Source organism: Melanotaenia boesemani, chromosome 4, assembly GCF_017639745.1.
Source record: "Melanotaenia boesemani isolate fMelBoe1 chromosome 4, fMelBoe1.pri, whole genome shotgun sequence".
In the NCBI taxonomy this organism is placed as follows: Eukaryota; Metazoa; Chordata; class Actinopteri; order Atheriniformes; family Melanotaeniidae; genus Melanotaenia; species Melanotaenia boesemani.
The window spans coordinates 32,951,001-32,976,476 of record NC_055685.1 but is presented as its reverse complement, the minus strand read 5'-3'; the positions used below and the strand labels follow the sequence as shown (position 1 = coordinate 32,976,476).

Below are 25,476 nucleotides of genomic sequence, written 5' to 3'. Positions count from 1 at the left end.
ACCTCCTGTTCGACACCATTATAGCACTACCAGTCTAAACCTTTGATACAAGGCAGAATGGATCCATTCTTTGGTGTTTTTTCCACCAAATTCTGACCCTACCATTTGGATGTGACAGCTGAGATGGAGACTTGTTGTTTCTCCACTTTTTATTGTTGAGTTTGGGTGAGTTTGTATGAATTGTTGCCTCAGTTTCCTGTTCCTAGTCTTCCAGTCTTCATATTCTCCTTTGACCTCTGACATCAGGAGGCAAAACTGCTGCTGACTGGATATTTTTTCATTTTCAGATGACCTATAAACCATAGAGAAGCTTGTGTGTGACAATCACAGTAGATCAGCATTTTCTGAAATAATCAGCCCATCTAACACCAACAACAATGACACATTTAATGTAACTTAATTCCCTTTTCTTTCCCATTCCGATGCTCAGCTTGAACCTGTTACAATCTGTCCTGCCACTCCTCCATTCACTCCACACCTGTTCCTCATCCTCATCAGTAATCAAGTCAACCTGCCACACCTGTCTTCCTTTGTTCCCCAGTCCTTTATATACCCCACCAGTTCAGTCTCTCATTGTCGGACCTTAATCCCCACACCTCAAGGACTCACTCCAGTTCCGTCTCCAGATTCCTCACGTCCCTGTTGGTAATCGTATGTGTATCTGCAATATTCCATTCTGTTAATAAATCTGTTAAACATCCTCCTGTCTTCCTGGAGTCCAAGTGTAACAGAACCTCTGCAAAAGATCTTGACCATGTGTACATGACTAAATGTTATAAATTGCTGCCATGTGATTGGCTAATTAAATAATTGTGTTAACAAGCAAACAGACAGTGTATATTCTTTTATCACGGTACCTCATCTAACACAGCTTATTAATTAAATAAATTGTAATGGCAGAATTATTGCACAGATGGGTCATACAGATAAAGGCAAAAAAGATATTCCGCAGTAGGAAATTTAAAAAAAAAAATCATCTTATAATTTATTTACAAGCTTTTTAGACTTGGTTTGTTCAGAGTCCTGCCCAGCCCAGTGTCTTTAGACTGTATTGTTCCCTTTCTGTTAAAATTTTCTGGAAAGTTCATTGTCTTTTAGCCTCGCAGGTTATCAGCGTTCTCCACTGATGGTGCAGCACTGTAAAGTTCAATAGTGTGTCAAGGCTCGGGGACATTTACAGTATTATAAATTAAGATTGTACCAGTCTGTTGGCTTTGGAGGACATTTTTCACCACCACTGACATTTAATAAGGATCCGACGCACACCTCTGTATGCATCAAACAAATGGTATTCCAGTGTAAGGGCCAATTAGTGTATCTTAGTGAAGTTGTCACCTAGAAAAGCCCTCTGTTACATTGATTGATCTTCTAAACGATATAGGTACAATTAATTGAGTCAGAGGAGATAAATGGCTATGCACTGATCATCCAGTGACTTTCAAACCATCGATTTGTCCCTTATCTTGGCTAATGAGATGCTGTTGGTGAGAACAAGATGGCACTAGTTATTCAGACCTAAGTCTTAGCTATTTCTGAGACTGCAGCACATTAAACTAATAACATTTTTATCATCAAGTGCATTTAATATTAGGATTATTTATTATTTGTCGTGGGATGATTCTGGTTAATGTTGCAGGAAGAGTAACAGAATACCCTCTAGTTTTGATAAATGTGAAAAGAGAGTCAAAGGAGCGCAGGAGCGTTTGTGTCTTATCTGTTCTGTTGTGTTGTATCTGATCTGTTAAAGTATTTAAGAAAAGTTTGTGTGGTGTGATGCAAGTAATAATTAAACAGACCTGAACAATAAATAACTGCGAATAAGTTGAAACAGCATGAAAATGTAATTTTATGGCTGGTTGATTGGTGTGTTTTATAGTTATTGTGAAAAACAAAATTGAATTATTTGATAGAACTAAGGTTTGATATCACTAAAAGTGCTCCTAAACAGCACTGACAGAAATGTTGAATAAACACAAAAATATTTGACCTTGATACTCTGACTCATCCAGTCTTCTGAGCTTCTAAACTTTTTAAGTGTTGTATTTAATTCTTCAAATAAAAACTCCTAAGTTGAATAAGAAATAATGACCTCATTGCTTTGCTTTGCTTTGCTTTCAGGCAGTGGTGTGGTGGTTAGCACTGCGGCCTCACAGCAAGAAGGTCACTGGTTCTTTCTGTGTGGAGTTTCTGTGTGGAGTTAGCATTCTCCCCGTGTATGTGTGGGTTTTCTCCGGGTACTCCAGCTTCCTACCACCGTCCAAAGACATGCATATTAGGTTAACTGAGTGAGGTCCCTCTAAAGTCTCCCTAGGAGTGAGTGTGAGTGGTTGTTTGTCTCTCTGTTGTCCTGCAGTGGACTGGTGACTGCTCCAGGGTTTATCCTGCCTCTCACCTGTTAAATGCTGGGTTAGGCTCCAGCTTCCCCCTGACCCTTAATGGACAAAGCGTCACAGATAATGAATGAATGCTGTGGTTTCATGTAAGTGGTTATTTCACGGCTACACTCATTTTTGCTGCTGCACACTTTTACAAAACCTAATAAATATCCACAAAGAACCAAACGTCATTTGGCCATTGAATTAATGAAAACTGGACCCTTTCCCGATTGAATGCAAGTAACAGACTTGTGGGTGGTAGTGGGCTTTTTGTCCAGTGGGAAAGGGGCTTTAGAAAGTAGTTTTCACTGGCCTCCATGCATGTGAAGTGTCCATCTGCCACCCTCTCTTAGAAACACTTGGGATTTAATGTGGTGTATGCGCAGTACTTTTAAATTAAAACATAAGAACAAACCCAGTGAAAATAATTTATCCAAAGATGTTCTTGAAGATGAAAGTAGCAACTGAAATACATTTTCAAAAGCTGACAATGGTTGAGAAATGCTGAAAAAAGCTGGATGAAAAACAGCCAGTGAAAACCTTCAGGGTCTGCATTGTATATCTGCAGACTGTCACGTAAATTGCAAGTCATCTTTCTTCTGTAAGGTGTATCCCTTTAATAAGTGAGGTGCAGGTGTTGAATTGATGGAATTCATTGAAAGACATTTTTGCATTTTATCTGTTCATAATGCAGCATTGGCAGCTATGACACCAAACCAAGATAAATACTATAATTCTCACTCCGGCCTCTCACAGCTCACTCCTCTGACGATTGTCTGTCATATCCATCATGCCTCCACAAACACTTGCATGCTACACATACCAACAAACACACACAAGCACACAGCAATTCAATGTGTCAAATCTATATCCATCATGGCAAGTCAAAGTGAGATTTAGTGCAATACCCTGGCAGGGTAACTGCACTGTGGGCGACTCCATATTAAATTGTCTACTGAAGTGGGCCAGATTGTGTTAGGCCAGTCTATCCATTCATCTGTGCTAATGCCTTTTCTGCCTCCATCCATTTCATGAAGGGGACTGCAGAGAGGAGGACAACTTCTGGGAGAAGAAGAGACGGGGGAAATTTTGCAAAGGTGGAAGGAGAGAGAGGCTAAATAATCATTTAAACATTAACATTTTTTAAGATTTAATCAGAAAGATAATAACCAAAGAGGAGGAATTACAATTGTGGAGTAAACGAAAGAAATGCATGGGTGGAGTGGGTCACTAAATGGCAATTTTATTTATTTATGTATTATTTATTTATTTATGGTTCACTATATTCAATTAACCATATACAAGATTTGCCACAGTGTTAATTGAGCAAGCTCACAGCTCTTTTTGTCAGAGCAGCTGAACAAAGCAAGAGCTAATGGAACGATACAGCATGCCATGCAGAGCACAAAAAAGCAAATACACTAACAGAGACTCTGTTAACAAGCTAAAGGAGGCGAAAGCACATATGCATGAGTGGACAACCCCTCCACACCTTCCAAAACACACACACATACACACACACACACACAAATACCAATTCAGTGCACTGAAACACTATCAGCATGCTCTCATTTTGCTATGACCACTTTAAGTGTTTGTTGCCATAGCGACAGTGTGATTTATTTCCCAATTAAGCATTAGAGAACTTGTTCACTTACAACCCATAATATCAGGCTGCATATAAACTACTTTCAAGTCTAACATGTTCTGTTTGTTGTTAAAAACAAAGGAAGATCAACCAAGTAAAATTCTACATCAAGAATTTGTTGTATATGAACATTTTTTTTTAAAATTTTTCTTAAATTGTGTGGCTGCATTTAAGTGGCAACGAATGCACTCACCAAAACAAATTAAATTCAGCAGGTGTCACATCCAATGACAACCTTTATCATCTACCTCCCTTAAAATGAAGATAAACAATAAGCGAAGGGATGTGAGTCAGCAGGCAGGTGGGAACGTAATGGAATCAATTAGATACTCAGTCATGATTTATATCCTGTGCTGATAACAAAGAAAGCTTAATTTAGTTTCTTTTCCCCTCTTATTGCTGCCATTTGTTTCTAATATTTACACAGTAATAACTCACAAATAATTGTCCTGCTGCAACTAATAATACAAGTGTATGTCTTTATGTATTCATGCACATATTAGAAGCAAAATCATTGTATGTATCTGGAATCTATGACATTGTGTAGATTTGTTCTTTATGCTTATATGAACTAATTAGTATATTACTGGATGTTTGAATACGGTGAAAAAGCTCTTGCTTGCCCAAGTTTGCAAATGGTAGCCTTACATTTTCTGTATAAAAAAAACAAAACAAAAACAAAAAAAACAAAACCCTCAGTTGCTCTCTTATCTATTCCGCTCATTTTCTCTCTCACCCCTCCCGCTCACTGCAGTGTTCTTGAGAAGAAGAAACTCGTCTGGCCCTCATTAATGTCCTTGGCATTTGCTTGGCTCTGCAACTCTCTTTTCCTCTCCCCAGCCTCTTACAGCTTCATCCCACATTCTAACCATGCCATTCTTGTACGTGCAACACTAGCAGGCTTCAGCTGCAATTAATACTTCTGTCATCAGACATTTGCAAACACACACCAATGGACACACACTGGAAGCGCATTTAGATCCAGATCTTTACCTTTCCCATCAATCACCCCTGCAGCCTTCTTAGGGATGATGGAGTTGCTAGACAATAATTAGACAGAATTAATAAGCATTCAGTCCGTCCAAGAAAACACTCTGAGGATGCCATGTTTCCTTCCAGGAAGCTTTAGCCCTGTTATTTTAAATGAAAAGAAGACCGGGATCGGAGTAATTTCTTATTTACCACAGGTTTTCATTAGTTGTTGAGGAAAAGAAACTTAAGATAAGGTTGTCTACAGTTGAGGCCTAAATGACACATTGGTGCTGAAGTAAGATTAAGTCCCACATGAGCAGTGATCTGAGTTAGCTTTTCTTTGTGTGATGTGGTATATTGGAAGCCAGCCATACAAGGATTGTGCACTGCACAATGTTGATAAGTTCTATCACACTGCACAATCTGGTACTGTTCTTACCAACAGCTTGCAAAGGGCCATGGATTGTCCCTGTATCATATTAGCTCCAGTATGAATCTTTCATTTGGGCTTCTATCACAGCATCCCTAAAACTAGGCAAAGTCATTACTTTTTCCCCACTTTTTCCAATCTCTTGCTCTTTTCATGTTCTGAGATCACTTCTTTATCCCTTGCTTTCTATTTTTCATCACAACTTTATCCTCATTCATACCCTCAAACACTCTTTTAACTTGAGGAAATGAAACCCACGTCTCTTTGGGAAGAAAAAAGAAAAAGAAAAAAGGAACTAGGTCTGGGGTGATCACCAGAAAGTTTCTGACACCAAGAATCACCCTTAAGCTAATGCTGAATGTTTTAGAGCATGCTGGTCTTTTTTTCTGAGGGGGGATAAGACAGTTCTTGTGTTTGTATGTCTGCCGGGGCTTAGAGGTAGAGGAGAGGCAGCTACCTTTTCTGCTCTCCCCTCTCATCTCTTCACACTAATTAGAGAGAACTGGGTTTAAATCTTAGCGGGCACACACATCCTTGGGCTTCGCTCAGGTAGGTGTGCGTAGTCATCATTCATCAAAGTGTTTTATGAAGACCCTGTTTTTTTTATGTGTCCAGAAACATCATTTTAGGTCACATTTTATTAGAAATAGACATGCTGCTGCAACTCCTATACGTGCATGTGTGTGCGTAGGTGAATACTGTGCAGTGTGGTGGCAAGGCACCGCAGGCAATGATAAGGAGGGGGCTTAAGCAGCAGGCTTTCCAGGCCTAATCACAGCACCCATTTCAAAGGCGAAAATGCCAATTAAAACTGATAGGGCTCAATATGGGCTTTTAGGCTGCCACAGCGAAGAACAGCACAGCCAACATAAAAAAAATCAATCAACCCCCCCATCCTCTGGTCCGGAGAAGCAGTTTGTCAGTCGGTGATCCGAAAGGAGTTTTGGGTAAATACTCAAGCTCTATTAGGAGCTGTAACAGGGTAAAGGGGAAAGACTCATGGGGTCATAGACAGAAGATTTATAAGTCCCCACTCATCACTTGTGTGATGTTAGGAATCTGGTGGTCTGTGATCTCTACTTCTAAAAGGAAAAAAAGTGAGCAAGGATGACTTTGATATTTATATTAGAAGTGGATGAACTGCAGAGTGTCATGATCAGTCAATTCAACATTTCCAGCAACTCTCATCTCACTTCAGTTCAGTTTAATAATCATAAAAAAGCATTGCATACATCCATTTGACATAATAGGAGAACATGTTGTATATTTCACATTAGCCAAGTTTAAAGAATAGTTTGCAATTAGTTTTTGTCAAGAGTTGAGAAAGGACACCAACTGAGAGACCAGGACAGATTTTAACCTAAGCAGACCAAGCTAGTGACAATGGCTACATAATCTGGGTCCAAACATAACGGTGTAAATGATCCTCTAGTCCATCTATTGGCAAGGAAGCAAAAAAATCACTAAACCAAGTTTTGATTTGATTCAGTTTGAGAGTTTATTTAAACATAAAGATGAAAAAAAACAAAAAAAAAAACAAGAAAATGAAACAAAAAATAGCAATATAACAAAAATGTTCTTCAAAATGAGTGGGAAGAATCTTATTATGCAAACAGCCTCTATTGACAGATGATACTAATACTTGTCAATCACCAACACAATTTAATCAATATGTAAACATATTTCAAGGTAAAATTAATTCAATTCAAGTAGTGGAATGATTCCAAAAGGACCTAATTATAAGAAGCACTGATCCAAAAGCAGACCCGACACATTAGCTGACACATTCCCGAACAGTCAGGGCAAACAATCACTAGAACTCATTGGAGGTTATCTCAACAAAGTGAAACATTCAGGCTGCACAAGAGCTGAATGTCAAAATGAGCACAGCTTTCCACCAAGTACATCATAAGCGCTGTAGGTTACACTCTGCTGAGGCAATTTAAGGTGATGTCCAGCATCTTGTGATTTGTGTGTGCGTGTTCATGCACGGGAATGTGCAAGGTCTAACACGGTCTGACAAGCTGATAACACATTTCTTGTCATATCTTTTTATATCATTAACTAATAAAGATTGATTGCCCTTTGTTCCCTGTCAAACAGTGTTTCCACTATTGCCCTGCTGCTGCTGCAGTGAGTTTGTGTGTCTGTGTGTGCGTACAGGGAGAAAAAAGGAGCTCAGGGCTTTCCTAACCACAGATCAGAATCTGGCTGGACCCAGTCCTCTCCCATAATGCTTTGCAGGCGGAAATTTTTGAAGTACTCCAGGCGATGGCTAAGAGACAGATATAGAAGTGAATCATACAAGTAATTATGCACACACAATGCAGTATACTACACTGGTCCATCATTACTCGTTTAAACACACTTTAAACGTTTTAAGAGCCACACAAACATTTTTAAATAGTTGCGAGGTGTCATTTTTATCACTGAAGGGGTAAAAAACAGATATGTGAACATAACCCTGATGATGGCTTAAACATGTTCTCCATTATCTCATTAGTTATCTTAAAGGTGCAGCAGCAAAATGCAGACGACTCAAAAGTGATTGAGCACTAAATCTTTACAGCAGCTAACTATTGACAGGCAGAAATGAGGAAATGAGGAGGCAACTTTGGTTAGAAGTCACACCTTACCAAGCAAATCCACTGCTTCTCCTCATAACTCTTATACAGACAAACACTTTCTAAGCTTTCTTGATCCTAACTTCTATCCTTCCTATCATAGGTGGTACTGTCTGTGTGTTGCATTATAAATCTTTCATACAACCAACTCAAGATACAGAAGCTGATTGGTTCCCGCGATAGAAGTAGTGGGTAGAGTGTTTATATCTGTGAAATCACCTCTTCTGAGAAATATTTGTATCTGGGGAGTCCCTTTTGGTAGTAGAGTGTTTTCTGACTGACTACAGCCTGCACTCCTATCATTTGTATCTGAAACTGAACCTCTGATTAACTGTTTTTCACCTGCCATCTTCCTTTTTGTCATAGTTGACGAGTTTGATTATGGGAAACAGCTAAATGGTTTGAGTTTCACATTTATTAACTACTTGTGTGTTTTAACCCAACAAGAATCACATCTAACTTGCTATTTTGATTCTGTCTGCAGCCTGAGCATACTTACAAGTTTGGCTTTTGGCCTTCAACTATCTCCTCTTTTGGGATGGGGTAGAGAGCCTCATATGTGCGTTTCTCTCCTGAGCCATGGATGGCATAGGAGTTCATCTTGTTGACATTGGGAGGGAAGTATGACCAGGGGATCAGAGATTCACCTGTCCACCTATCCCCTGTGATTGTCGCTGTAAAGACCATGGGCAGCTGTTGCTGTAGAAAGAAATAAGGAGAAAAATAGGAAACACTTAGCACCTGATACAAATAAAAACCTATGAATGACTCCTTAGACGTCAGCCTACCACGAATGCTTGGCCAACTCCTGACAGCAATAATATGAGGTGCTGTCCATGTCTTAAAGAACGTACAGAGATGTTTCATTATTGTACTTTAACTGTCTACAAATATGATCACACACAAGGAAGGGATAAAAACTTAGCTTGATACTTACGGGCAAAGCTCCACCTCGAGATAATTTTCTGTGGTGCTATCAAGGAAGAAAGATTCCACAACTGACAAGATAAAAAAAAATGAAAGAAAATTAAGATAAGAATTTTAATTTCATATTAATAAACTGCTTAAGAACTGTAATTAACTTTATCAGTAGCTATAGCAAAAAACAAGACAATAATTAAATAATTTAAGTAATTGATTCAAAAGTTACAGTTCAACAAACATGGGAGAATATACAATAATAACAGAATGTAAACTTTTTTAATAAGATAAAAGCACCAGCACACTCACTAACATAACAAGATGCTCATTATCTACCTCCACTGTAATGGGGTTTGTTTCCTATCTATTAAGTAACATTAATGAGGCCAAATATGTTGGGCTCATTAACTGGAAATCGAACTTCCTTAAGGTCAATTAGAATGGATTGTTATTACTCAACCTCATTACAAAGTTTAATTGCTATGTAACGTCATAATGATAATGTAGTTGCTATAATGGTCTCATAAGCACAGCCCGCCCCTCGATTCTCAAACAACATTGGACACATTTTTATTTCAGCTTGTACAGCACCCTAAAATGGCATCATATATAGCAGGTTACTCTTGACTGGAACAATAATGTCAGACAACTGGAGGAAGTACTGAGAGCCATAAAAGCCTTGTGTGTGCAAAATCATACAACCTGTCAAAGCAAGCCACAAAAGCAACTTTGGTGAAGTTTATAAAATTCATATTTTATCAATTCTGTGGTGTCAGGAGTTTTGTCAGATCAATAAATATGACGTTTTCTTTATTGGATAATAATAGGCATTTAAAGACATAGTTTGGTATCATAGAAAATAGGGCTGGACGATTATAGAAAAAATAATAATCACGATTATTTTGATAGATATTGAAATCACGATTATTATACACAATTATTCACTGATTTTAAAAAAGTGTTTATTGAACCACCAAAAAGAAATCCACCTCAATAACTTTTGGAACAAACATCCGGCTATAAATTAAAACAAGGAGTAAAATAATATTAAAAGAATATTAGCAATAAAAAAATGAATACCCAGTCTATACTCCCTGTGGTTCACTTACTACAAACTGAGGTTTTTGGCTAGGAACACCAGTCTGTTCACTTGGTCTGGCTTCAGTGATGAACGTAGGCAGGTGACAACATTTCCACCTGTGCTAAAAACCCGTTCTGATGCAGCACTTGTGGCAGGGATGCACAGGTATTTCCTAGCCAGTTTGGAGAGCCGTGGGTAGTATGGCTGTGATGATTTCCACCACTCAAGTGGGTCAGCCTCAGCATCAAGGGGCCTTGCCTGGAGGTAGGCCTGAAGCTCCAAAACTATGGCCTGGTCTGGTTGATGAGGAGATGGTCCTGGAACCGTGTCTTCTGTGGTTTTGAAGAAGCTGCCCAAGCCCCTCTTCTTCTTCTGTGCTCCCCCGGTTGCAGCATCAGTGTCAGCAGCTGGTGTCATCATTGGCTCAGTAGGGGTCCTCTCCTTGAAGATGGGGAAATAAATAGAAGACAATATGAATTTATATTTCAACTGAAGTATGGTAGTTACACATAATTGTATTACTCAGCATTTTAAGTTTACATGATGTTATTGAGTTTACTGTAAGATATGTATTTTCAATACATTCATTTCAATTGCTAAAATAGTAAAAACAATTTTTATTATTGTTTTTTAGTTGTAGTATCAGTAGTAGTAGTAGTATTACCATGACAGTCTTCATTTCAGATGTCAGTCTGGCTTCAATTGCTTCACGACTCTCTTCAGCCACATATTTCAGCTTAAACCTTGGGTCCACTGCAGACGCCATGTCGAGGAGCTCTTGTGTTTTCGAGTCATCATATTTCTCTTTGAGGTAACCCATGATCTTCTGCTTAATGCACTTGGAGAGGTCTGTGTCATTCTCTTTGACTGCTAGTATGGATGTGTGGAAGAGGTGGAGAGTTGGCTTTACAAGTGATACACTCACATACTGTTCCCCAGAGAGCGCATCCGTAAACTCAACTAGAGGGCTTAGTGAGTTGTTGACAGCCTCTAGTACCTCAATGTCCTGCCATCTTGGGGTCAGATGTCTGGTTTTGCGGTCACTGGAGAGGACCTGGGCGATTGCCTTCTGCTGCTCAAGGACCCTGTTGATCATGGCTTGTCGGGATCCCCATCTGGTGGGACACTCTGTCTTCAAGGAGTGCTCAGGCAGCTTCAGTTCCCTCTGGGCCTGTATTAGCTCCTTCTTTTTTTTCCAGCTGTAGGAGAAGGTGCTGACCACTTTTTTACAGACCCCCATCGCACGTTCAATCCTGCTGTCCTTCATTGCATTCTCTGGAATGACAAAAAATTTTTTTTATAAAATATATATATATATATATATATATATATATGTGTGTGTGTGTGTGTATGTGTGTGTGTAATATAATATAATATATTTAATATAATATATATATTATATAATATATATAATATCTTTAGTTTTGTTTTGATTTTTGTGAATTTCTAATTAATAAAAAGAGTGGTTAAATAAAGTTTCTTTTAAAACAAATTCTTATATCTCATTGGGATGCTATACAGAAGATGTGTATCATATTAATTTAACAACAAAACTTGATTTAAAAAAATCCAAATATAAAATAATTTCTAAAAAACATTTGTCATGTCAAAGTATTGTTTTATCTTTAAGTATTAAAAGTGTATATAAACACATTTTGAACATGAATTTCTTTTTAAAAAAAACAAATTATACTCATTGAACCTTGAACTGTGAGAGGTAAAGAACATCGATCCACTAAATATTGATTGAATGGGATATTAATAGTTAATAACGACATATGTTTACTGGAATATTTTTGGTTTCTGAACATTTTGGAAAGCTATAAGGCCCTGGATCAAATAGACCCCGTAACATAATTGATCTACCTTAGAAACGAACATAACACAATGGTTAATTTACTACTTGAAGTAAAATATTTAGGTGACTTCCACTATAGTAATATGGGCCTATCCCTACTTTTGTGACAGTAATACCGTATTCTAATGTATCATTTAATAAATAACATCATCGCATATGTCACACAGACAGGAAGAAAGAACATTTCTCACCTATGGCCAAGTGAAGTCTGTGCCCGAAGCACTGCAGCCTTATCCATCCATTGAGTTCAGCTGCCAGCTTGACGTTTGAGGCATTGTCAGTTGTAATGCACACAAGCTTATCCTCCTCCAAATTCCATGCCGCCATAGCTTGCTTCAAACCATCAGCAATATTAATCCCTGTATGGTCATCAGGGAAAAATGCTGTCTGGAGACATTTTGTCTTCATGGCAAAATCTGCATCAATGTAATGCACGGTGAGGGAAATGTACGGCTCCATAGAGCGGCTTGACCACAAATCCGTTGTGGTGGCAAAATACTCGGCAGTGGAGACATCTTTTTCCACTTCAGCGCGACATTTATCGTACAAAGCAGGCAATGCAACTCTGCTGAAGTGTTTACGTGATGGCAACACGTAACGCTTGTCCAAAGTCTTAACCAGTGTCTTAAAGCCTGGGTTGCTAACTGTACTGATGGGGCACATGTCTTTAGCTAGCATAAATGTCACAGCCTCCGTTATCTCTTGATGTCGCCGGGATCCGGTGGGATATGGAGTGGCATTGTAAAGCGTGTTCTCAATGGAAGACTGTGTTCTGGTGGCTGAAGTTGACGCGCTTTGTGGGGTCTTTTGTTCCTTCAGGACTTTTTCGTAGACCACTTTATGGCTGAACTTTAAATGGTTGAATAAGTTTGTCGTGTTGCTTTGGGGTGCAGACACGACGGCGCGACAAATTTTGCAAGTAATCTCCTTCTGCTCCACGTCTGACAATTTGAAGCCAAAATGTCTCCAAATGACAGAAGTTGTCCTACCTTTCTTTTCTGCTAAGGGTTCTGGCTGGCTTTCTGCCATGTTGTCAATCGCTCAATTAATCAACACATCTCGCACGCTTGCTGCAGCTGCACGTGACAGAGGTATGGCGTTACATCGTTGCCAAATACCTTGATGAGCGTACCAAATACCCTGGCGAGCGTATTTATCAATTCGGTAGCGCATTTCTTAATCGAGCGAGCGCATTGCTCTGATCGCGGGAGTTTTTAATTACTCGCGGGGCCGTAAACGCAGCACATCGAGCGTAAAACACGCCCCCCCACTCTCACCAGTACGCTCTCGTCGGAAAACTCTGCTCGCTCTCTCTGTTCAGAGGGCGTATTTGTCAGTCGGGGGCGGTAACCTTCTCATTAATCTGATTGGCCAGAATTTTCAGTTCCAATTCGGTGACAGCGCGGGTCTTGGTTGTAATAGCTTGGTGCAACTTTATTGCCCCAAAGGTACGGAAACATTTACAAACATGACAGTTTAACATAATCTTATGGGAGCACCTGGAAAATCCACCAGTTTAGAAAATAAAAATATATATAGCGGGGTAAAAATTAATATATATTCAGGAAGGCACTTTGGTTTAAAGCAGAAGAAGAGCAGAGGACGTGACGTGGATTAAAAAAAAAAAAAAATTGGAGGACAAGAAGAAGAAGAAGAAGAAGAAGAACGAGGAGGACAAAGAAGGTGAAGGAAATATACATTTGTTAAGTTTAACATGTAACATTCATTTTATTAGAAAACAGTACATGTTTTCAGTTACAACTAAAATTGGGTAGCCGTCAAAATGTATAATTAGACATATTAAAGATGCAACTCAAGGTAAATGGCTTGTAACGTATGTTGACGTGTGGCTCATATATGCTAACAATTGACTACTGGGTGGACTTGACTGCATCTTAGTCATCTAGTTTTAAGGCTAATCTCCGTTATACCCCTTTCTTTAATTTTGACGTAAAATTGATTACCTGTACAGACAATGAATGGATGGACAAGTGATAGGAATTAAAATAATGACTGAATATTCCCCAATGAATGGCGGAATATTTGCCAAATGTCAGTAGGAAAATGTAAAAGTTCATTGAACTAAAATAAATATTGTTGGACATTTAAGTAGAATGATGTTATTGTAATTTCTTAATCTCAATTTATTGAAAGACAGTGTGTATGTATGTTTGCATTTACGTATGCATGTGTGATTGTAGCTTATATGCCACATGTTCATCAACTTTTGTTTTTGTATACCCCCAAGACCATCTTTCCAAATCTCAAAATGTCAGACCCAAAAGAGGTGAGGATTGTCTTTTAAAAAAAAGCAAAAACATTTGAATTATTGTTTTCTGCAAGTGCATTCATTAATTTTTCCAAATTCTTTTAGGATGAATTGCGCAGTGCTGCAATCAGTTTAATAGAAATGCTCCGAAGAACCCTCAATAATCCAGCACCAAGTATGTATCAGGAGCAGTTTATAGTTTGTTAGCTATGAAGAATGTGATTGTAGTTAAGCTGTCGCTGCACAGCATAACCAATTAATTTAACAGTATTACCTATGTTTTGAGTTGATGTTGTTTATGTTCAATGTATTATTAATAAAGTTGAGGGACAGCCCACACAACAGGCAGCTAGGGATTCCAGTCAGGAGACATCGCAGAGACCACCACCTCAGAGGTCTATCACAGTGCCTGTGCAGGGGCCTTCAGGCAGCACTGTGCAGCAAAGCATGGCCAGGTTTGGATGTTGTTAGTCAAAAGATATATTAGGATGTATCCATATAATTAAGTTACCACTGAGTAAATGTTTTAATTGAAGCTAACATAAACCTTTTGCGTCAAATGATTGTACCACATCATTATTCTTTGAGAGACAGGTGGACATGTCTTCCACTGAGAGCTTTAATTTATGCTATTATTTCAATTGAGCATTTTTAGATCTACAGATGATAAATGTTATTCGTTGTTTTCTCCACACTATTTTCAGGAGTTTTCCTGGACTGTTTAACAAAAGAACCAATTTGAGACCCCACTTACGTTCGACAAAAAAGAGGCCCAGCAGCAAAATGACACCCGTCCAGTTTTGCCTTTTGCAGACTGCCTTGGAAAAAACACCCAAACTCACTGAGGAGCTCATGCTTCTACAGGCAGGGTTGGGAAGAAGAACAGTGAATATTCCTGAGGATGCTGGCCATAAGGAGGTATGTTACCTCATTTTAAACTACTAAAGCTGCATTTATATATGTAATTTTAAAAATCTTTGATTAAAATTTCACTGGTATTACTGGCATCCACAGGTCGCAGACCTTCTTTGTGAGGTGTTTCCAAAATTGAATCAAGTCGAGGGAGCATGGATGCTTTACAAAGCTATGGGTAAAACATTGTCTTTGTTTGTCAAATGTGTCTCAATTTAAATTGATTTTGTTGTTACTGATGTAGGTATATTTGAGAATTATCCTTCAAGCAAACAGCTGAAGATTGTATTTAATGTATATGGAAACAGGGGGATCAGGTCAAAGGAAACTCATCATTCTACCACCTGAGGATGAGGGATACACTGGAAGCAGCATTTTGAAGACTTTGGGAAAGTCTTGTTTGTATATTATGCCCATCCAGCACACACTGGATATTACTCCCCTGCCCATGACTGCTCCAGAGTTCCAGGCCATGCCAAAAGCACGGTGTCTCTCATGCCAGAACTATGTGCCACTGCAGCTCCTCGGGCTCCATGTCAAGGAGTGTAACATCTTCAATGGCAGTGATGAGGTATGGCTGTCTGACCGACATAAACAACCTGTTGATTTCCTCTTTTTCAGGGAAATTTGTTGTTTAGGATCGCTGTGAACATCTCTTCTGTTTGATTATAATCATCCTTTATTAGTCCCACAGTGGGGAAATTCTTTCTCTGCATTTAACCCATCCTAGTTGCTAGGGCCAGATTCCAGTGCCTTAGTTGCCAGGCTGGAGACTTAATCCCAGGTTCTCCAGACCCAAGTCCACCTCTGTAACCACTAGGCCACCACTCCCCTATTAATAGATCCACTGTAGGTTACAGGGGCAGCATCCTTAGCAGAGAATTCCACACCTCCTTTTTCCCTCAGCCTCCTCTAGTTCTGCAGAAATGCCAAGTTGTTCCCAGACCAGCTGAGAGATGTATATTCTCCACTGTGTGTGGGTCTGTCAATAGACCCCCTCCTGGTTGGACATAGCCAAAACACCAATGAGGCCATGGTGAACCTAAACTCAACTAGGGAGACCCTTTTTTTCACCTAAAACCATATATTTACCTTTGAATTGCATTCAGTCTGAGTTGCTTTGATAGAGCCTTGTCCAATACAGCATCTATGATCATTAGGCATGCAAACAAGAAGGAGGGATCTCCACCACAGCATGGTGGAGATTCAAGGTTAGCTGTTTTGTCATTACTGCCACGTACTTTAAGGTACTTTATTGTCTTATTCCACTGTCTTCTTTTAACTTTTATAGACTGCACCTGCAGATGACACCACTATGTGTGAGGATGATGATGTGGTGAGTTATAAATGAATAATTTGATTATATTAGATATTGTAATTCCAGAATGTAATTGTGTAAAACCATTTAAAAATTAGTCATTTCTGTCATACAATGTAAAATTTATATCACATTTGATTTTATAAATGCTTTGTCATAATTTATTTAGCTGTTTGAACGATTGTTGCACAATGCTCAGGTTTTTTCTGCTAGATGGAATAAATGGTCAGAGACACACAAATTTTTTCCATTGCAAAAGGTTGAATTTAAAGTACTGAATTGCAAGGAGATTTGATTGGTATTCTTAAATTGCGTTTTACTAAAGCAACTTTTACAGGTCTTGACAGAAATGCAGCCAGAAGTTTTGGAGAGTAAGGTGAGCAAACCACAGTACACATTATAAGATAACAATATATTATATGAGTGGCTTAATATGAAAACCTAAACTTGTAGTAATTACTCAGTAAACAATAGTAAAAGGAATTTCTATAATAATATATTTTTGGCTTTTTGTTCTCATAGGTTGCCTGTCCATTGTGTGGTCAGCTCTTTAATAAAGAGGACATCTGTACACATGCTAGTTTTTGTGGGGAGAGGTAAATAAAAATCCAAATTTCTTTAGCAGGATGTTTTTCACAAAATCTTTTACATAATAAAATATGTTGACTTTTTTTTTTTTTTACCAGTAACCGAGCTGAAGAAGACGTCACTGTTTGTGAGGACGTCCGTGGGAACTACAGCAGGTATTCAGTGGAATGAACTTTGTACTATGAATGGGCTTGATGCACATATCCATCTGTGAGCTTTAATACAGTCTGTCTTACAATTAATGCTTTTATATGACTGTTTAGCGTATCAGACATCCTGATAGCACTTGAGAAGAGGGTGGATACCTCCGTGACATTTAACATCTCAGTTACAAGGGAGGACCTGTTTCAAAGGGGGATGAAGCAGTGGATCAGACAAAAAAAGGCCTCACCAAAGAATCTCCTCCGTGTCTCCTTCATTGGTGAACATGGAATAGATGAAGGTGCTTTACGAAAAGAATTTCTCACTGGTGTGTGTTCCACTAAGCACATCTCAGGTCATCAGAGTAAGGAAAAGTGTCGATCTGTGTGATATATTGCATTTAACAAAGTTTTTATCATTTCTACAGAAATGGTGCGTGGAATTGAATCACATTACTTTGAAGGAGATGGGGAACAAGGCAAGATCCCCAAATACAATATCTTGGACTACCAAGACCACAATTTCAAGTACGTTGAAAGACATTTTATATTTAAAGTATTTGTATTTAATTTCCCTCTAAATAGTTTTTAATTTTCTCACAAAAGGACCTGTGGAGAGATTCTAGCCACAAGTTTGGTCCAAGGAGGTCCTGCACCAAACTTCTTTACAACACAGTGCTACAACTTCTTGTGCCATGGAGAGATGGGCATCAATGGTGGGCCTGAGGAGGTTACAGCTCAGGATATGAAAAACCTGAAGGCAGAGGTACTGGTTCTGATAATATTTATAGCACAAAGTGACACTGTTACTGTGTCCCTTGTTAATACTAATACACTTAGATTAATGTATCATAATCAACCAGCTTCATGACACTTGAATCCAACAGGTGTCTCCCAGTCTCCCCATAACTGTATGCCCGTCCCCTCCGCCCTCTTCTCTCAATACTCTGACCAGTGATTTTCTTAAAATCTAGATGGTCGCTGCAGCCTAGTGCAGCTCAGTATTGGAAATGATGTTAAGTTTCCATGCCTGTAGTTGGCAATATGCCATGAAATAGTGGATATAATTTATCATTTGGTTATTGTCCTACCTTTTCTGTGCATATTTCTGCTACATCTTATATTTTCTGTTATCTTCAATTTTTGTTGATTTTACACTTTTAGGTGCAAAATGCAGATGATGAAAAACTGATGGGATTGTCAGATGCCATTGTGGCTTGTGGTTACCAAGGACCAATAACTGTTGACAAGAAAAATGCCATCACAGAGTATGTTCACTATGAAAGTAACTTTGTCATTGATGATTCAGTGATATCTATTTTACTGTGAATAAATACAGTATTCTTGTCTTACACTTTATTAGGGCCATTGGTTTGCATTCAGTGGTGAGGTTGATCCCAATTCTGACTCAGCTTCGTGAGGGATTCAAACTGTATGGGGTAACTGAGATTTTGGCACACCACGAGCAACTGTGCCAAGAGCTTTTTGTCCCTGGCCACATTACAAAAGTAAGCAATGTTTACAGCAAATATTCCCTTACTTTGATTCTTCCTGTCTGTTTAAAAAAAATGTTTTTAGCATTGTATATTTTAGATTTCAAATTGTGATAGACAACAGAAATATGCCATAGCAAAATTATGATACATCATTAGCCTCATGGCATATTTGCCCATGTCATGTATAGGTAATGAGGTGCAGTCAATCAACAGTATAGTCAGAGAGAACGGCTGGGTATCACAATTTAGCCAAAACATGGCTTAGGTAATTATGCTATGAGGCTAACAATATGTAATATAATTTGCACTATTTAGTTGTACTTTGTGAAGCCTCTTAATTGATTATTTTAGGATTCATCATGTAGTTTTAAAGTTTTAATGTGTTTTTATATGTCAGGTTGATGCAGACTTCATCGTTGGTGCTTTTTCTCCAAACTTAAGTGAGGAAGGATCTGTCAGACGTCGGCAAGAACTGAAAGTTCTTAATTTTCTGCAGGACTTTCTGCAAAATCTGGAAGACAGAGGTAGGACAGAAACGATTGAAGACTAATGGAACAAAAAATCTAAGATAGACCCGAAGTTGGTTGCAGTTCTGCAATGATGTAAGAATCATTATCACCACATAGTGGTTGAGAGGGAACAGAGGCGTAATGTATATCTTTTCAAGTTATTAGTTGATCTACAGGCCTTCCCTCACCTGTAGGCTTGAGCTTTGCTAAAGAACCAATACACAATGAAGCCAGTCTTATGCATCTACATTCAGATTTAAATTCAGAAATCAATAAAGGATCAAAGCAGAACTTTTACCTAACTGTTTTGAGGAGTCTGTACAAGTGGTTTGGCTCCAGATGAGAAAATTTGCCTTTAAAGGGGAAAGTTAGGTCAGCCTTGCAGCTCTTGGAAGTTCCTGCAGGTACACCTGATAGAGGAAGTTGACATCCACCAGCGGGTCTTCTCATGTCTGCCACCCATTTAATTGTATTGACAAGATTTGAGAATTTGGGTGTCAACAATCACAATTCCACAGTTTAGATATTCAGTTTAGTAACTGCAACTAGACAAGTAGTTGTGGCAAAACCTGACATGTTTTTGTCTAATTAGATGGAGACCATGAAGTGAAAGTCGGTGCAGCTGAAGAAGAAATGGCTGGTACATCTGAGATGAATGGCAAGGGAAGCAAATGTCCTTCACTACAGAATTTCTTTCAGTGGGTCACAGGTCATGCTCACATCCCACTGATTGAGTCTCAACGAAGCATGTTTAAAATCAACATAAATTTTGAGCATGACTGCAACTCTCATTATGGGGAACATAGCATGTGTTACCCAGTTGTCAATGCCTGTGGGGTTACTATAACATTTCCCACACGCCACTTGGGAACATACATTGACTTCGAAAAGAACCTAAGCACTGCACTGGAGTTTGGTTATGAATTTAGCAGGTACTAAATGACAAAGAACTCAAGTTATGTTTAAGTGTTTTGCAGCTAAATCGTTGTGGTTGTTGCAACCCTGCAGTTTTGAAAAGACAAAAAAAGACTTTTCAGAAAATGTATTTGAAAATGTTTACACTGGCATGTGTATCTCTTCAAAAGATCTTGTTACAAATAAATCTTACCAAAGAATTGTTTTGCAGTTGTAAAATTTACACTTGCAGAGGTTTTACATTTCTTTAAAGATTCACAAGCAAAAGTTTCAAGATAACAAAAGTTTCCTGTATGATATTTCAGATTGGGCAAGTGGGTGTAAAGGCAACATAAGTACATGCAGTGTTTTTATGATTACAAAGCATTTCAAATAATTACTCTGTACCAATTTTTCAAAAGTAAAGATATCTTCAATTACACATTTAAAGTAGACAGATATTCACGACACATGAGGTAGAGGCTCCTGCTGTCCAGATCACTGTTGTTATTGATAAGATTCTGACATTCCACCAGCTGGTCTTCAGTTACTGGGCAGTCAAATTCAGGGACCACCACAGCTCCGTGCACATCTTCTCGAAAATCTGCTGCAATGTCCCAGTCAATGTCCGGCTCCTGAATATCCTCAAGATTCTCTGGCTGGTTAATGGGTTGAAGCATCATTCCTGTTTGCCAGAGCTGCTCAGGAGTTCTGTTTTCTTCTGTTCTGATGGGATGGTGGTTCCAACCTTCCACAAAAGCATCCAGGTCTTTCTGAAGTTTGACAAGGAATGTTAGGTGGACTGCAAACAGATCTTCTGTAAAAGAAAAAGTTTACAAACTAGATGAAGAACTAAAACTAATTAAGAATAAAATATTGATGCTTTTGTTTTTTTTTCCATGATTTTACCTTTATTACACATCTTATAATGCCCTGACTAATTAGTCTATATTCAGTTTCTTCAGCTGATTCACATTTGTTAACCTATTTCTAAGTATTGAAATTGATCAAGGAGAACTACCTTCCTTGTTTGCCCCTCACAAGTCATCAGACATTGCCTTACCGCAGGAGGACACTTCAAGTAGGTCTTCCATCTCCAGCAGGTGGAGTTCGTTGTAATACTTTGATGTCACACATGTCCTGACATCCCGCCACAAACGCTCGATCCTAAGAGTACATCAAAGAGTTTGGAGACATGGTAACTAAACACTTTTTCACTTGCTGTATCTATTGTGTTAGTGACAGTGTACAAATAGATTTAGAAAACATTTAACTTAAGAAAAACAAAATTCACCTTTGATTATGGACACTTTTTCCCGACATAAAGCTCCCTCGATCAGTTCCACGGATGGTAAACATATATCTAGCTATGTCCACGTTCTCTACTCCCTGATCACCTCTCACCCTGCATAATTTACACAGATGACAAAGAGGTGTTAAAATTTGTCTCTACATTAAATACACAAAATGCAATGTACATCTTGTACATAACATGAATTTATGTGTATAACCATTTTCAAATAGGGTTGAAATAATTCTGGGGTGATAAACAATGTAAAAACATGCCTTGAAGGTATACCATGGATCTCTGTTGCTTTTTTGAATGCCGCAAAAGCTGTTGATGCAGTGTTGTTTGTTGCAGCCTCCAAACACATCACCTACATAACAGTAAGAAACTTATATTACACAGGCTTAGACAGAGAACACACAGTTGTAAAAAGCTAAGTTAACTCTTACCTTCCTGGAGTAGCCATCAACTGCACCAAAAAGGACAATGTTGTACCTGGTGGCATAGACTCGAACAGTTCATTTATTTCATGGCAACATACTAACATACTAATTCATTTTCATAACTGTGTAATAACTAAAAAAAAACAATAAAACAGTAGCATACTGACCTTATCAGCTTGTGATTAGTGTCGACATGCCACAGTGAGAGGGGTCCTCTGACAGAATAAGTTCTCCGCACAATGCAGCCTAGTCCACTCAGTCTGGAAAGAATTCCAAGTGAGTCCACGCGATGCATTGATGCAGTAAGTCTTCTCCACTGGACATTGATACCCATCGACCTCAGCCTTCCTTTCACCATCCGATAGCCTGCTGTTGGAATTTCACTCTGTATTTGCTGGATGGCATCATCCAGCTCTTCATCTGTGAGAGTGCTATAATTTTGGTTGACAGAAAGGCCATATTCTGTCATCCGTCGATGAACTGTCCTGGCTGAAATCCCCAGTAATTTTGCAATGCTCTTCACTGGCAGATTTAATTCAAGAAGTTCAACCAGTCTCTCTTTCTCTACTACATACATGGGACGCCCCCTTGCTCCAGTTACAGTTTCAACTGTGGTCACCGCAACATTAGCATGATCAATGTGGTCCATCACCAATCTTAGGAACTCTTGCAAAGCCTGTACAATCTCTAAGTGGATATTTACATGCCTCGACAGTGCTTCCCAGAGGTACAGCTCCTGTCTGCAAGTAAATAGTAGAAAGTCCATGTCCAGAGGTTGGCGTGAAAGGCCACACTCTAATTTCCTGATCAGTCTGGAGATCATTTGTTGTCTGAGAATATGCTGTTGACAGGAAAGTAACATTAAAACATCAGCACTGTGCTTGGGTTTACTTAAAAATTATATATAATTAAGGTGGCTAAAGTAATTATTAGTAAAGCTACTATACAGACAGTTGGGGAAATTGGTGATGAAATTTATTCTAAACAAAAATGCTTATTGATATTGAGTAGTGCAGTACTTACTTGCTCTGTCATTTTACCGGATCTGCTCAGTGTTCAGTGCTGTCCTCAACTGTATCAAAATAACTGTCAACAAAATGGTTATGTTGTAAACGGTGTTGAGACTAAACTTGGTCATAGAAACATACTGTTAGTCTTGGGATTTCGACAGCTACAATTAATAATGATTAACAACAACTTCTTGTCACAAATTTTACGTCAAAATTAAAGAAAGGGGTATAACGGAGATTAGCCTTAAAACTAGATGACTAAGATGCAGTCAAGTCCACCCAGTAGTCAATTGTTAGCATATATGAGCCACACGTCAACATACGTTACAAGCCATTTACCTTGAGTTGCATCTTTAATATGTCTAATTATACATTTTGACGGCTACCCAATTTTAGTTGTAACTGAAAACATGTACTGTTTTCTAATAAAATGAATGTTACATGTTAAACTTAACAAATGTATATTTCCTTCACCTTCTTTGTCCTCCTCGTTCTTCTTCTTCTTCTTCTTCTTCTTGTCCTCCAATTTTTTTTTTTTTTTAATCCACGTCACGTCCTCTGCTCTTCTTCTGCTTTAAACCAAAGTGCCTTCCTGAATATATATTAATTTTTACCCCGCTATATATATTTTTATTTTCTAAACTGGTGGATTTTCCAGGTGCTCCCATAAGATTATGTTAAACTGTCATGTTTGTAAATGTTTCCGTACCTTTGGGGCAATAAAGTTGCACCAAGCTATTACAACCAAGACCCGCGCTGTCACCGAATTGGAACTGAAAATTCTGGCCAATCAGATTAATGAGAAGGTTACCGCCCCCGACTGACAAATACGCCCTCTGAACAGAGAGAGCGAGCAGAGTTTTCCGACGAGAGCGTACTGGTGAGAGTGGGGGGGCGTGTTTTACGCTCGATGTGCTGCGTTTACGGCCCCGCGAGTAATTAAAAACTCCCGCGATCAGAGCAATGCGCTCGCTCGATTAAGAAATGCGCTACCGAATTGATAAATACGCTCGCCAGGGTATTTGGTACGCTCATCAAGGTATTTGGCAACGATGTAACGCCATACAGAGGTGTGTTGATGGCGCCTTAACAGCGCAGGAATTTACATGCACAACAGTAATCGTTTTTCTTCGATTACAGTGTTTTAATGATCGTGACAAGGCAAAATCGAAATCACGATCAAATTTCGATTAATCGTCCAGCCCTAATAGAAAACATATTTTTTCTTCTTGCTTAGAGTTACAATTACATGAGAGGATTGCTTTCCATTTGTATCAATTAGATATTAAGCTGAGGCCAAGAAAAGGTTGTCTCATATAGGTGTAATGATAGCAAGGGACTGGATATTAGGACCAAATAAACAAATGATATATAACATGTTCTTTAGTGCGTTTTAAATGGGATGCCTTTTCTTTCTTTTTTCTAATCTAAACTTCTGATTGTAGCTTTAAGGTTAGTGAATAGATGCAAAAAAAAGCAATTTTCCCTTAATACTATGTGTATAGATATGTTTTCCAGTAAGATTTACTATCCCTTTCTTTAGGAAGCTATAAAAAACCCTGAAAGTTACGGTTTTCAGTGTGCGATAATTTGTACTATTGATAAAAATGTATATTGGCCTGATAAACATTTCATTATATCACAAATATTCATAGAGAATTTGTATAACACAATTTCAAAAGTTTAGTCACTCAGTTGTCCAATATCACATTAATCTGATCTGGGGGGATTAATTGTAGTTTTGGCAACAACTCTCTAAAAGCTATTCTTTTATAAAATGCAACCCCACAGGAAGATAATAATAATAATAATAATAATAATAATAAGAAGAAGAATAAGAAGAAGAAGAAGAAGAAGAAGAAGAAAATAAAATAAAAGACCAACGGTCACCTTCATAGTCCCAGAGTCCAGGGAAAGCTTGACTTGGGGGTCCTTCAGGAGCTGCTGGGTCATTGAAGAATGGGCCAAATACTTGCATCTTCAGCCCTCCTAACCCAGGGGAAAAAACAATCTTGATGGGCTCATGATTCACAAGGTTGCTGTCCCAGGTGTGCTGAATCTCAAACTCCATTTGCGTAAGTGGGCTGAAAGAAAACAAATTAGTTAGAAAGAGAATTCATTGTACAAAACCCAGGAAGTGTACCAGTACTTACAGAGATTCGCAACATAGCAGAAGAAGGACCAGTGCTAAAAACCTAAATCCACAATATACCTTCATCTTGTCAGGCCCTTTTCACTTGCTACAGTATGAACATCTTGCAAAACATGTTGTGAAGACTAATATATATCCTGACTAGTAAGTTGTTATCTAAATGGGTCTAATGTCTTACACAATTCTGTTACTCAGTAACTATGCAGTAATTGTCTTAGTGATAGCGGAAACTTGACTGTGTATCAAAGTAATCTTACTTGATGCGATTGTGGTTATAGATTAAAGCTGAAATTAATGAAAAATAGTATCCAGATGACGTCTCCTCCCAAAAAACACGTTAGGAAAAAAGAACACTCGTTTATTTACAAATGTTCTCTATTCGCGAAATGCAGTAAAAGATAAACCAAGACTTTTAATGCTTTCATGGGTCTTTCGATGGAATTTATAACCATTACAAACGGAAACTAAAATAGTGAATTCCTATTATTGGCATTTCACTGCAATATATACAACACACTTCCCTATTCCGAGAGGAACCATATTGATAT

At 38.5% G+C, this 25,476-nt stretch overlaps 4 protein-coding genes across 8 annotated transcripts; 1 reads left to right on the top strand and 3 right to left on the bottom strand.

Moving 5' to 3' along the window:
- Positions 1-6,609: 6,609 nt before the first annotated feature.
- c4h4orf33 (chromosome 4 C4orf33 homolog) lies at positions 6,610-25,453 on the bottom strand. Of its 2 annotated transcripts, none has more exons than XM_041982425.1 (6): positions 25,186-25,453; positions 24,667-24,860; positions 8,987-9,047; positions 8,838-8,889; positions 8,549-8,748; positions 6,610-7,700 (listed from the first exon to the last, which is right to left on the bottom strand). In XM_041982425.1, the coding sequence occupies exons 2-6, from the start codon at positions 24,845-24,847 to the stop codon at positions 7,604-7,606; spliced, it is 591 nt and encodes a 196-aa protein (XP_041838359.1). In that variant the 5' UTR covers positions 24,848-24,860; positions 25,186-25,453; the 3' UTR covers positions 6,610-7,603. The 2 variants fall into 2 exon arrangements, with proteins under 2 accessions (XP_041838359.1, XP_041838358.1); XM_041982424.1 differs by lacking the exon at positions 25,186-25,453 and adding an exon at positions 24,930-25,175.
- LOC121638005 (E3 SUMO-protein ligase ZBED1-like) lies at positions 9,516-12,996 on the bottom strand. Its single transcript, XM_041982420.1, has 3 exons — positions 12,101-12,996; positions 10,716-11,326; positions 9,516-10,492 (listed from the first exon to the last, which is right to left on the bottom strand). Exons 1-3 carry the CDS (start codon positions 12,936-12,938, stop codon positions 10,079-10,081), a joined length of 1,863 nt encoding a protein of 620 aa, XP_041838354.1. The 5' UTR covers positions 12,939-12,996; the 3' UTR covers positions 9,516-10,078.
- On the top strand, positions 13,615-20,216 carry LOC121638002. Of its 3 annotated transcripts, none has more exons than XR_006009980.1 (17): positions 13,615-14,196; positions 14,284-14,353; positions 14,501-14,633; positions 14,883-15,096; positions 15,193-15,268; positions 15,399-15,661; positions 16,382-16,426; positions 16,734-16,784; positions 16,931-17,004; positions 17,095-17,151; positions 17,260-17,465; positions 17,565-17,664; positions 17,743-17,902; positions 18,301-18,404; positions 18,500-18,644; positions 19,030-19,234; positions 19,734-19,816. XR_006009980.1 is itself a non-coding variant. In XM_041982414.1 (17 exons), the coding sequence occupies exons 1-17, from the start codon at positions 14,077-14,079 to the stop codon at positions 20,078-20,080; spliced, it is 2,280 nt and encodes a 759-aa protein (XP_041838348.1). In that variant the 5' UTR covers positions 13,639-14,076; the 3' UTR covers positions 20,081-20,216. The 3 variants fall into 3 exon arrangements, 2 of the variants coding, with proteins under 2 accessions (XP_041838349.1, XP_041838348.1); XM_041982414.1 differs by having other exon boundaries at positions 13,639-14,196; positions 16,746-16,784; positions 19,030-19,156; positions 19,734-20,216; XM_041982415.1 differs by lacking the exon at positions 19,030-19,234 and having other exon boundaries at positions 19,734-19,813.
- On the bottom strand, positions 20,285-23,603 carry LOC121638006. 2 transcript variants are annotated; one of them, XM_041982423.1, is made up of 7 exons: positions 22,790-23,603; positions 21,934-22,607; positions 21,773-21,818; positions 21,602-21,693; positions 21,330-21,440; positions 21,099-21,202; positions 20,285-20,852 (listed from the first exon to the last, which is right to left on the bottom strand). In XM_041982423.1, exons 1-7 carry the CDS (start codon positions 22,799-22,801, stop codon positions 20,473-20,475), a joined length of 1,419 nt encoding a protein of 472 aa, XP_041838357.1. In that variant the 5' UTR covers positions 22,802-23,603; the 3' UTR covers positions 20,285-20,472. The 2 variants fall into 2 exon arrangements, with proteins under 2 accessions (XP_041838357.1, XP_041838356.1); XM_041982422.1 differs by lacking the exon at positions 22,790-23,603 and having other exon boundaries at positions 21,934-22,700.
- Positions 25,454-25,476: the final 23 nt, after the last annotated feature.

Bases quoted from the DNA above. Each gene is read 5' to 3' on its own strand.
- LOC121638005 (XM_041982420.1), bottom strand. From the start codon at position 12,938: ATGGCAGAAAGCCAGCCAGAACCCTTAGCAGAAAAGAAAGGTAGGACA. The intron at 11,327-12,100 runs GTGAGAAATGTT...TTGTCATTCCAG, and splicing joins CAGACTTCACTTGGCCATAG to AGAATGCAATGAAGGACAGC. The intron at 10,493-10,715 runs GTAATACTACTA...CCCATCTTCAAG, and splicing joins CTGAAATGAAGACTGTCATG to GAGAGGACCCCTACTGAGCC.
- LOC121638002 (XM_041982414.1), top strand. From the start codon at position 14,077: ATGTTTGCATTTACGTATGCATGTGTGATTGTAGCTTATATGCCACAT. The intron at 16,427-16,745 runs GTGAGTTATAAA...CAACTTTTACAG, and splicing joins TGTGTGAGGATGATGATGTG to GTCTTGACAGAAATGCAGCC. The intron at 17,152-17,259 runs GTATTCAGTGGA...ATGACTGTTTAG, and splicing joins GTCCGTGGGAACTACAGCAG to CGTATCAGACATCCTGATAG.
- LOC121638006 (XM_041982422.1), bottom strand. From the start codon at position 22,628: ATGTTACTTTCCTGTCAACAGCATATTCTCAGACAACAAATGATCTCC. The intron at 21,819-21,933 runs GTCAGTATGCTA...CTATGCCACCAG, and splicing joins ACTAATCACAAGCTGATAAG to GTACAACATTGTCCTTTTTG. The intron at 21,441-21,601 runs GCATGTTTTTAC...TAAATTATGCAG, and splicing joins ATCCATGGTATACCTTCAAG to GGTGAGAGGTGATCAGGGAG.
- c4h4orf33 (XM_041982424.1), bottom strand. From the start codon at position 24,994: ATGAAGGTATATTGTGGATTTAGGTTTTTAGCACTGGTCCTTCTTCTG. The intron at 8,890-8,986 runs GTAAGTATCAAG...ACGTTCTTTAAG, and splicing joins CTCGAGGTGGAGCTTTGCCC to ACATGGACAGCACCTCATAT. The intron at 7,701-8,548 runs GTAAGTATGCTC...TCTGTCTCTTAG, and splicing joins GAAGGCCAAAAGCCAAACTT to CCATCGCCTGGAGTACTTCA.